The sequence below is a fragment of the Mustela nivalis genome (assembly GCF_964662115.1).
Source record: "Mustela nivalis genome assembly, chromosome: 1".
NCBI lineage: Eukaryota > Metazoa > Chordata > Mammalia > Carnivora > Mustelidae > Mustela > Mustela nivalis.
Window position 1 is genome coordinate 181,722,553 of NC_139020.1, and position 11,520 is coordinate 181,734,072.

At 43.7% G+C, this 11,520-nt stretch overlaps 1 protein-coding gene across 2 annotated transcripts in view; it reads left to right on the forward strand.

Annotated features, from left to right (window-relative positions):
- SUCLG2 (succinate-CoA ligase GDP-forming subunit beta) overlaps window positions 1-9,590 on the forward strand; it is a 184,428-nt gene extending 174,838 nt beyond the window's left edge. For both annotated transcript variants that reach the window (XM_082691378.1, XM_082691379.1), the window contains exon 10: window positions 8,285-9,590. In XM_082691378.1, coding sequence (XP_082547504.1) covers window positions 8,285-8,400 — 116 coding nt within the window. In that variant the 3' untranslated portion in view covers window positions 8,401-9,590. The remainder of the gene's footprint in view (window positions 1-8,284) is intronic.
- The last annotated feature ends 1,930 nt before the right edge of the window (window positions 9,591-11,520 follow it).

Genomic DNA, 11,520 nt, shown 5'->3' on the forward strand with positions numbered 1-11,520 from the left:
GTCAGTTAAGTGGCTGCTTTGGGCTCAGGTCATGAACCCAGGGTCCTGGGATCGAGCCCCACGTAGGGCTCCCTGCTCAGCAGGGAGTCTGCATCTCCCTCTCTGCCTGCTTGTGCTATCTCTGTCAAATAAATAAATAAAACCTATAAAACAAAACAACAGGGTCTTCTTTAAGGTTGCTAATGGTTGAAGTGATACGATAATTGTGAACCCGTTAACTCATGTACCCAACAGACATTAATTGCACCTAGTGTATATTCAGTAAGTGACAACTATTGCTTTCTTTAAAAAAAAAAAAAAGAAAAGAAAAGAAAATCCCAGCTCCCATATACATCCAGACTGGAGAGTAGTTTTCTTCACAGCCCTGTGATAAGCCTAACTGGGGGGTGGGGGGGAGTGGGCGTACCTTTTGAACAAAACCCAGTAATTTCTGTCCAGTGGTACCTTCTCTTGCAAGTATTAGATTTTGATGAATTAACCTTGCGTCTCTGTTTACAGCTCTCTCACTCCACCTGCTGGCAGGAAGTCAGTGGTAAAACATGCACCAGTGGAAACTTAAAAATTTAATAATTATTCTTTTTATAATATCCTCTGCCAGTAGACTGAGATTTCATTATCAAACCATTCCCGTTTGATTCTCTGTGCATTGCCATTTTTAAGGCGTCGGGCAGATTTGAAAAGCTTAGCAGCTTTTCAGCCCGCAGATGTTAAGAAGTGCTTGAAGTTGAACAAGTGTGAGTCAATCAGTTATCTCTTTAGGTGGTTATTAAAACTGTTGTCCTGCAGCCTCATTGAAAAGCAATGCATCATTTAATAAATATTAGAGGATGTCAGCAGCACTATTTAAATGTGGGGAAGAGATCAACTCCCTTTGTAATTGGGTACACAGGCATAAACACTGTCTTTGGAACTCTTAATTCTGTGTTGGAGTTTAAAGCAGCTATGGTGGTTTCTATTTAGAAATAAAGACAAGGAAGAGGCTGGGGAGCAGGTGTCAGCCACCTGCTGAATCAAGAAGAAACCAACCTTGAATATTCAAAAGAGCAGCGTCAATGAAAGGAACCCACACATCAGCAAACATCTGCCCAAGGCTTCCCCTGGTTTTCTTTTCCAGTGATCTTTTGACGCTGCTAGTGTTCTTTTTGACCCTCTTCTCTGTGTGTTCGCACTTTCCCCTTGGAGCTGCTCTCTCTCTCTTTTTTTTTTTTTAAGATTTTATTTATTTATTTGACAGACAGAGATCACAAGCAGGCAGAGAGGCAGGCAGAGAGAGAGGAGGAAGCAGGCTCCCTGCTGAGCAGAGAGTCCGATGGGGGGGGGGGGGGTGTTGGGGGGGGTGTCGGTTCCAGGACCTGAGATCATGACCTAAGCTGAAGGCAGAGGCTTCAACCCACTGAGCCACCCAGGCGCCCCTGGAGCTGCTCTCTTGCAGTAATGAGGGAAGCAGGGTATGTGGGCAGCAAGACAGAAGGGTTCAGGGAGAAACCAGCCTGGGTGCTGGGACAGAGTGCTGGCAGGGTCAGGATAGAGGCTGCTGCACTGGAGACTTGATGGGCTCAATTTTTGCCCTTGCTCTCTGTATCTGACTCTTGTCTATACCTCTTTATTTTATGTGTGTCTCTCTCTGGGTTATTCCTCAGGACTCTTTCCCCTCCCCCCACCAACTCCTTTCTGTCCCCCACCCCTCCCCTTCCCTCTCCTCTCTCCATTTTCTCCTCTTCTTCCTTCCTTTCCCTGTCCCTCCCTTGCACATGCTGGGGTTCTGAGTATGCTTAGCCTGTACTTAATAATTAAGGCTATAATTAAAGTGTAACTGCAAGCATAATTAAAATTCACTTCAGTGGAGCCTGGAATTGTGAAGCAATTAGGCATTTTGATATGGCCCTGTAGGAACAGCTGGAAGGAGAGAATGGCCCATTTTCCTGAGAGCTGTTCCACCCCCCTCTTCTGGCCCCGCCCCCTCGTTGTTAACCTTGAGCAAGAGGGCAGTGGAAGGCCAAGCTCAAGGGAAGCAGAGCTGCTGGGCCAAAGGAGGGGCAGCAGCTTGGAGTCCTCCAGGCACTCCGCCAGCCAGCTGCTCCTCAGCGCTTTTTAGAGGAGGCCACTACGGAAGCCAAGAAACTCAGGAACAGTCGCGCCTTATTTTCAGGTGGTTTGGGGCTTCTCTTTCAATGCTAGTAGTTATTTGGGGGCTATCAGGCCAGCAAAGTGATCAGAAAAGCACCTTCCCACACCTCACTTCCTGAAGCACACTTGCCATGTATGAGTCTGTCCATCGTCATTCGGTCGATCAACAAGCAGGTGCTTCGTAACAGCTGCTGCACCGAGTTCAGAGAGATCCTGGTGGGCCGGCCTGACACAGTGTCAGCCCCCACGAAGCTTGTGTTTGGTGGGCAAGAGAGAAATGTTAGTGAGCAATCCCAATAGTGCTGTGATTCTGGATGTACAAGGTACTGTAGAAGCTCTTTGACAAACCCCTGCTCTAGTTTGAGGGTGGGGGAGTGGTGACAAGGAAGGCATCCCCAACAAAATGCCATTTAAACAGGTATCTCACAAACGTTTGGGTGTCAGCCGAGCAGAGAGAAGGCAAGAGTTCTAGGTGGAGGACTCAAGGCCAACAGCCCGGCATTTCTGCAGTTCATGAATTTCTAAATCAGTCATGTCACCCCTTTTGGAATACCGGGCTCTACGTTGTTTCCAGAACAAGGCATTAGTTAAGGAACTGACTTAGTCAGGTTTCTTGGTTGCAAGGAAGAGAGACTAGTTCAAGTAGTATCAAAAACCTAAAATGGTCAAGAGCTGGTTTCATCTATAGCCATGGAAAGGAATACAGGTAAAAGTGCCTAAGCAGTTCTCAGAGTGGATGGAAGCCAGGATGCAGCTGGCCCCCAGGAGAAGGAAGCGAGGGCGTGGAGGCCGCCCTCCGGAGCATCGCTCCCGCAGCCTGTGCCCTGACAGCACTCCTCTCTGCATGTTTGCACTGCCTTCCTCTCGCATGCTTATTACTTAGAGCTGTGCATGTCTTCTCAGGGCTGCCCCGTTCTATTTCATGTATACTACCCATTCAGATTCTCACCTGTATTTGGATCACCCTTGGATCAGGTGCAGTCGTGCTGTGGGGACAGTCCCCATCTGCCTCCAGGCAAAGAACACCACGTGGTCCCTCCTCTAGTAGGAGACTGGGTAGGGTAGGTACAGCCAGACAGGGAGGTCAGGACACCTGAGTTGTACCTGATCCCTGCTCTTAAGTAATTTATAGCATCATTGAAGTTTAGATGATCTCATGCATGGGAAAGTGCTACAGATTTTAAATGTCAAACAGGAGTCACCAAGAAATCAAAAACTGAGTGGGAAGAACAAAGGATTTTGAGACTGAATCCTGCCAATCACTAAGCCTCAGTGCCCTTGGCCAAAAAAGTAAATAAATGAATAAAAAGAACTCATTTATAAACACCTGGCTCACGAGGGCTTTTAGAAACACGAAACTCACCAGTTCAAAGTCTCAAATAAAGTATTGCGGGAAGACTGAAAAACAAAGATTCTTTTTTTATTATCATCACTGTGATTACGATGATGATGATGTCATGTATTTATAAAAATTGTAAGAAGGGATCATCCAAGGTTCAGCATCAATGTTTTAAGCATTAGGTCCAGAAGTCTTTCAAACCAGTGCAAGATCAAGTTCAGTGTTTATTCCACTATTTCCTAGCTATTACTAGCCAGGCTAGCTAGACTTTGACCTTTAACTTAATTGTGCCTCAGTCCTCCCCTCTGTAAAAGGAAAATAGGAACCGTAGCTATCTCAGGGTTGCCACTGAGGAACAAATGAACTAATATACTTGAGACCCTAGGACAATGCATGATGCTAAGTGAGAGCTGCTATTATTGCTTTTGTTAATGTTACCACTCCTACTGGCACTGCTGATTCTTGTACCAGTCCAGTTACACAGAAAGAGCTTGACAGGCTTGGGCAAGATTTGTGTGCACAGGACTCTCACCAAAGGAGGGTAGAGTCAGAGATGAGGGATGTTCAGGCAGGTGAACCTGCGTCTTTGATGCATGGGGTTCTTGGGGGCTGTCTGTTGAGATTGGAGACGCTCTGAAGAGAAAGGGAAGAGGGAGGAGAGCCTTTCTTTAAAATCCTAATTTAGATTTCTCCCCTGGCAGAGAACTCTAGTCCGTGTCTCTGCTGAAGGAGATAGAAATTTATATATTTAACTTTCATTGACCTTGTGGTCCAAAGACCAATTCCATTCTGTGTCAGTCAGGACTTGGCTTCACATCGTGTCATGATTCCATGAAAGTCCTATGCACAGATTAATGTCACAATCCCTTAGCCCTGCATTGAACACCTGCCACAGTCTGATCCTTTGTCCTACTTTTCAACCTCCGGGACCTTGCCTGAAACTTTACCAAATGAATCAAAATGAACACTGAGGTTGTATTAATGAAATAATAAATCTTAATATCTTCATTAGTTAAGTAAACACTATATAACAAACTGCCCTGAAATTCAACAGCTTAACACCAGGAAGGTTGTTGATCTCTTAGTTTCTCTGGTAGCAAATCTGGGTGTGGCTTAGCTGGGTCCTTTGGCTCAAGGTCTCAAAGCGGCTTTCCAAGTGTCAGCCAGGGCTAGGGTTATTTCAAGACTCCTCTAGGGAAGGGTTGCTTCCAAACACACTCCTGTCGCCATTGGCAGGATGCGGTTCCTCGTGGGCTATCAGACTGTAGGCCTCAGTTACTCCTTGGCATTCGGGTGGAAAGCAGTCCTGGGTTCCGTCCTTGCTGACTTCTCCATAGGACAGTCCACAGTACGGCAGTTGGCTTCATCAGAATGAACAAAGAGTCAGAGGGAGCAAGAAAGAAGACATGGGCTTTTGTGACTTAGTCCTAGAAATGACCTTTCATCACTTTTGCTCTATTCTTACTCATTAGAAGCAAGTTGCTGGCTCCAACCACAGCCAAAGGGATTATACAGGGGCATGAGCACCCGGAGGTGGGGACTGATCATAGCAGAGCCACTTTTGGAAGCTGCCCACCACACTTAAAAAGTAACATGTCATATGATACTTGACTCTCTCTGCTTGACTTATTTCACTCAGCATAGTGAGTGAGTCCCGTCCATGTTGCTACAAAAGTTGGGTATTCATCCTTTCTGATAGAGGCATAATACTCCATAGTGTATATGGACCACATCTTCCTTATCCATTTGTCCATTGAAGGGCATCTTGGTTCTTTCCAGAGTTTGGCGACTGTGGCCATTGCTGCTATAAACATTGGGGTACAGATGGCCCTTCTTTTCACTGTATCTGTGTCTTTGGGGTAAATACCCAGTAGTGCAATTGCAGGGTCATAGGGAAGTTCTATTTTTAATTTCTTGAGGAATCTCCACACTGTTCTCCAAAGAGGCTGCACCAACTTGCATTCCCACCAACAGTGTAAGAGGGTTCCCCTTCCTCCACATCCCCTCCAACACATGATTTCACTTATTTGTGGAGCATAACAAATAGCATGGAGGACATGGGGAGTTAGAGAGGAGAAGGGAGTTGGGGGAAATTGGAAGGGGAGATGAATCATGAGAGACTATGGACTCTGAAAAACAATCTGCGGGTTTTGAAGGAGCGGGGGGTGGGAGGTAGGGTACCAGATGGTGGATATTATAGAGGGCACGGATTGCGTGGAACACTGGGTGTGGTGCAAAAATAATGAATACTGTTATGCTGAAAATAAATAAAAAATAAATTTAAAAAAGTAACATATCAGTTAAAGTAATACTGACTCCTATAACAACAGAGAAACGCTAAAATGTAAGTCCTAACATAATAGAATGTTCTTCCTCATTCACATAAAGGCTAAGAGGGTGAGTAAGTGGGGTGCTCTGCTCTACAGAATTATGATAGTATCCATGCTGAAGGAGTTGTTGCCATCTTCAAAAAGGTGTCTTGGCTGGCAATGTTCCAGAGTGCAGACAGGGAAAACTGGGTGACTACAGAGGCTCATATTGGCAACTTTCATAGGTGTGTGTTTCATGTCCACTCACATGCTCTTGGCCAGAACTCACTCATGTGATACCACGTAGATGCAAGAAGCCCTGGGAAATGTAGTTCCTGGTTGGGCAGCTTCCTCCTGGCAACAGCTGTCCCATATAGAAGAGAAGCTTGAAACTTTGGTGGACAGCCAGGCAAGTCTGCCACAGACGCGCAGACAGACATTTATGAAATCCTTTCACATGTATTATTCCATTTGCTTCTCATCACAATCTGTGCTATCAGCATTATTATTCTCATTTTAAAGAGGAGGAGAGGTGGGGCATGGGGGGCAAAGGGAGAGGTAGAGAGAGAATTTTAAGCTGGCTGCATGCCCAGCACAGAGCCCACGACGTAGGGCTGGATCTCACCACCCTGAGATCATGACCTGAGCCGAAATCAAGAGTTGGAACGCTGAACCAACTGAGCCACCAAGGCGCCCCATTATTGTCATTTTATAGACAGGGAGACAGATTGGTATATCTTTAGAACATGAAGGCTTGTATAATTAGGGCAAGCAGAGTTCAACTTCTCATCTCTGTTGTGTCATCTGTGAAAGAGGGACAGTAAGATCTAGGCACCATCATCGTAAAGATTTCATGCGCTGCTCACAAGTCATTTAGCATCATATCTGGAATATGAAAGTGCTTAATGAGTATTAGTTATGGGGCAGATGATCCTAATGTTGTGTCTGGAGATAAAGAAGTTGAGACTCAAAGGAGTTACACAACTAACGTACAACAGAGCCAGAATGAGAAGCTGGGGATCTTAGGTAACAACTTTCCTACCTTTTGAGTTGTTGCTATCCACAGAGGCCATTCAGCAGATTGCTGTGGGAAACAGCAGTGAGTCAGCCTTAAACTAAAGGCGCAGTGCCAGGTGTCCCCTTCCCCTCCACTATGGGGACCCCAGGCTCCCAGGAGAATCAACATTGTGTCACCTTGCTAACACAACTCTTCCTCTTTAACTCTGCCTTTGCCTTTTTGGATGAAACATGCTGACCGAGTGCCTCCTTTTTATTTGTACACGTAGGTCCTCCAAGGCCTATATTTCAAGGTCTTTGTTTATAAATAGGCTCTGTCTTGCTAACTAGATAGAAGCATAGGAAATGATATAAGATGAGGTATTTCATTAGACTCTTAAATTTTATCACATTTCTCCAACGGGCTCATTCGCTCTGAAAGAACAGAGAGGCAGTTTGCATGCTAAACAGTCAGCTGCAGAAGCACACCTTTGGGCAAGGGAGTGGAGGGTAGCTTGGCCTGCAGAAGCTACAAATCCAGCAGAAGTGGGACACTGAGACACCCCCTCAGAGGCTGCAGTGCTCTTTTTGGGTCCTCTGCCCTTTCTATCAGACAGAGTGGGGAGGAAGCAAGAACAGAGGTGTGGAATGCTGTCCTTCCCAAAGCAGTAGACCAGTGCCATCAGTGGGTGGGTTTTCAGAACGTTAGCTGAGTGCCAACTCAGACCCTTCATTTCAAGAGGTCTTTAAGACAAATGACTTCTGGCATGGGCCAAACCTGCATGAAAGCCTCTTGACTATAGATTATCAGCAGAAATTTCAGCTTTTCATCAGTTTAAAAAACAAAAACAAAACAAAACAAAAAAACAAAACAAAAAAACCAAAAAACAAAAAGCCATTGGTCTCATGCAATTCCTATCTTTCATCTTGTTTTCTAGCCAGACCAGCACTTGTTAGAGATCTTGCCACACCCTCTTCCCTGTCAACAACCTTGATTAAAACCTGTAATTGATTCATTTCCTGGTGAAAAGCTAGGGATTGGTCAGTCCTTGCATCTTCTTGTGTTACTTTCAATATTATTTCCCATTCTTTTTCTTTAGACTCCGTATTCAGATTATTCAAGCAAGGGATGGATCATTTCCAGAGGATTTTCCTCTTTCAAACTACTTGACTAAGTAGTCACTAGTTTTTCTTTGTTCACAGTTTTGTAAGAACCTTGCAAATCATGATTTGCCAGAAAAAATATAGGTAGCATCTTTGTAATGCCAGGTATTTGAGGTAAAAAGAGCAAACAAAACAAAACAAAAACCATAAAACAAAAAAAGTATATTCATCATCTGAATATATGTAAATAGCTAAATCTGGATCCTAAGAAGCTGGAACTGAGTTTAATTAAATTGTGTTCATGAGACCTGGGCATTGCACAATTTCTGCTCGTAGGAAACTTCCCGGGGGACCACCTCCAGTTTCATTTGAGTGACTCTTCGTACCCCCCCCAACCCCCACCTTCTAGGAACCAATGTCCACGAGGCCCAGAACATTCTCAGTAACAGTGGACTCCCCATTACTTCGGCCGTCGACCTGGAGGACGCAGCCAAGAAGTCTGTGGCTAGCGTGGCCAAGAAGTGACAGCTCTGTCCTGACCTCTTGGAGGAAGAAGTCCATTTTGCCGGAAAAAGTAATGTTTTTGTCATCACTGTGAAGGAAATGATTATCCCATTGGGGGAAAAAGGAGAAAGGATGAGCCAGGGGATGAATCACTGTACCTAAGTTCTTAAATCTACATTTCTGCATTTTCTTGAATAAGACAGCTAGGCAACCAAATAATCTGATTTTACTCAGAACCTTTATCCATGTCCTGTTCTCATACTTTTCCGTCATGGTAAGCCTGCTCACTAGGCATGTTTCACCAGCTATGGGGGAGCAGTCTATTTGGCCAAACAGTGTGTGTATATACATAGAATTTGAGAACAGACCTTGGTTCATTTACAACAAATTTACAACAATTTTTAATTTAAAAAAAAATGCATGCTGTAAAAAAACTCAGGATTCCATTTGACAGACTCTCAAAAAGACACAGCTAAGACATTCAGAAGTATTGTGCACTGCAACAGCTTCTACGAGTTTCTAATTCCAATGCTTAGAAAATCCCTGAATGTTCCAAAACATACTATCGTACAGTGGATGATCCACATTAATATCCCACATGTGTATTCGACTGTTTGCCTTAATATTGAATATACTGTTTACCTCACACTAAAAATACAGCCAGAAGCCTTATTTGTGATTTTGGCATAGAAGGGTCTATTTCAATGTCAAAACTGAAGAATGCTGATTCTTATGGAAATCTCCATAATTAAGTCATTTCAAGACAAGACCGTGCTGAAGATCAAATTCTGTTGTGTTGGTATCTTTTCTCCCCTCTCTTGTCCGTCCAGAATCTACCGGCTGGGAAAATGTAATTGAGAGAATGTAGCGTTTTCTCATAATGTCCATTTCTGGGGACGCCTGGGTGGCTCAGTTGGTTGAGCAGCTGCCTTCAGCTCAGGTCATGATCCCGGCGTCCTGGGATCGAGTCCCACATCGGGCTCCTTGATGGCAGGGAGCCTGCTTCTTCTTCTGCCTCTGCCTGCCATTCTGTCTGCCTGTGCTCAGTCTAGCTCCTTTCTCTCTGACAAATAAATAAATAAAATCTATAAAAAAAAAAAAAAAAGTCCATTTCTGTGGTGGGAAGGAATTTGAATTGAGTCTTTGTTTAAATTTTGGTAAATTTTTATCTGTACGCAAATTTAAATAAAATTATGTTTTTTAAGCTCTAAGGGCTGTGTATTTCTCATTTTAGTCTATTTCATTCCTCACAGTTTTTCTTTTACATCTTAGGTGTGACTTCAAAATTACAGAATTTGAGTTGTTCTGGGATTACTTCAGTTCCACTCAACTTTGTTAACCACCATTTCTGTTAACAGATTTTGCAATGTAAGAATAAAAATTTTATATAAACCAGAAGCCCAGGTAAGTGTCACAGATGTCTAACGGGCTAAAATACGACTACAGTCTGCACAATGCTGAAGGAAATATATACCCGCAAACTTGTTCCATTTAGTGAGGCTCGGTTGTCAACATTAAAGGTTTTTCTTTTAGCGTAGAAATGTTTAACAGGCCAAATTTTTCTGTTTTTTTTTTTATCAGTTCACACTGTTTTCATAAATTTCACAGATGGACAACAGTTAAAAAGTCATCTTTCTCTAGCTCCATATTTTCCATGGAGAGAAAAACCATTCGATAAATCAGTCTTATGTCCTTTTTTAATCATTATGCAATGAATGAAAAATATTAATAATGTCTTTTTAGGTGTGTTAGGTTCTTGATTGTGGATAACCAGTTAGTATGATGAAAGAAATAATGTGTACATTGTCAGACAAAAATCAGCATATTTCTAATTTTTTGCCCTTTGTAAAAGTCCATGTTCCTATAACCGCATATACTGTTGTTTCTAATGAATCCAATTTGGAGAAGGAGATAAAGGAATTAAATCATTTATGTGAATATTGTCTAAAAGGATTAATAACAATCAAATAGTTCTTTATTTTCAAATAAGTGTCAGAATTAAGGATTTTTTTTCTCTCTCGGAAGGCCCAGGTGTCTGAGTTTATGTTGCTCACATGGTATCTTGGTGCCAAGCACAGCTTAGTTGCTGTAAGTATTTGTAGAATGAATCCCTGGTATGTGTGTGTTGACCCAGCTATTGTGACTGACAACACAGGGTAGAATCACGCATGGTTGGTGGTGTTGGTGGAGCTGAAGTCCTCCAGATGTTACCTACGCCCGCATTCCCTACGTATTCTGACCTTCCAGCTTCCCCTTCTAGTCTGCCCGCTGCACCATATATAAGAATCAACAGCAATTTCCTTTAAGTCAGGTCAGTATTTTGGAAAGTTGGCCCTGTTCAAAGCAAGAATATCCATGAAAGGAGGTGACAGTATGGAAGAAGCCTACGGAGCAGGATACGCTTCTTACTTGAACTGCTTTGCACACGGGATTTTAACGGATTTGCGGGTTTACCCATCACCCTCCATGTACAACATTCCCTTCTTTTCAGTTGATTAACATATGGTATTTGTCCAGACTCTTGTCTGGCAAAAACCTAACTCAAGTTTAAGAAAAATGGGGAGAACTGTTTTGCTCTTGTGATGACAAAAGACAGAGGTTTCTGGTTACACTTAAGCCTGGATCCAGACACTCAGAACCTCAGAACCCAGACTCTACATCTCAGAACAGCTTGTCTCTCATTGGCTTCACTCTCCATCCCATTTCCACAGGCTGGCAAAATGGCCGCTGTTCGTGCCAGTGTATATTCTCAAGTTGAACATCCCTGAAAGAAAGAGAGGGAGCGGCTGAGAAAGAGAGACTGAAAGGAAAGGCAGGAAGGAAAGAGGGGGAAGGAAGGGGAAAGAGAGGGAAGAACACAGAAAGAAAAGACGAAGGGAAGAGGAAGGAAGGAGGGAAGCTACTCTCTTCCGGGAATTAAAGAAACATCTCAGAATTGGGATAACTGACTATTTTTGGCCGGGAAACAATAACTGAAACTGTCCTTCCAGCCAGGAGTTTATAGGGCTGTCATGAGTCTCTGTTAAATACCTACCTTGCTGGCCTGAGGCTGAGACCAGCCTGACCCAACCTATCAGAGCTGAGAACGAGAGAAAGGGAGGTAGTTCCATCAGGAAAGCTGGAGATCGACTGACAACAAAC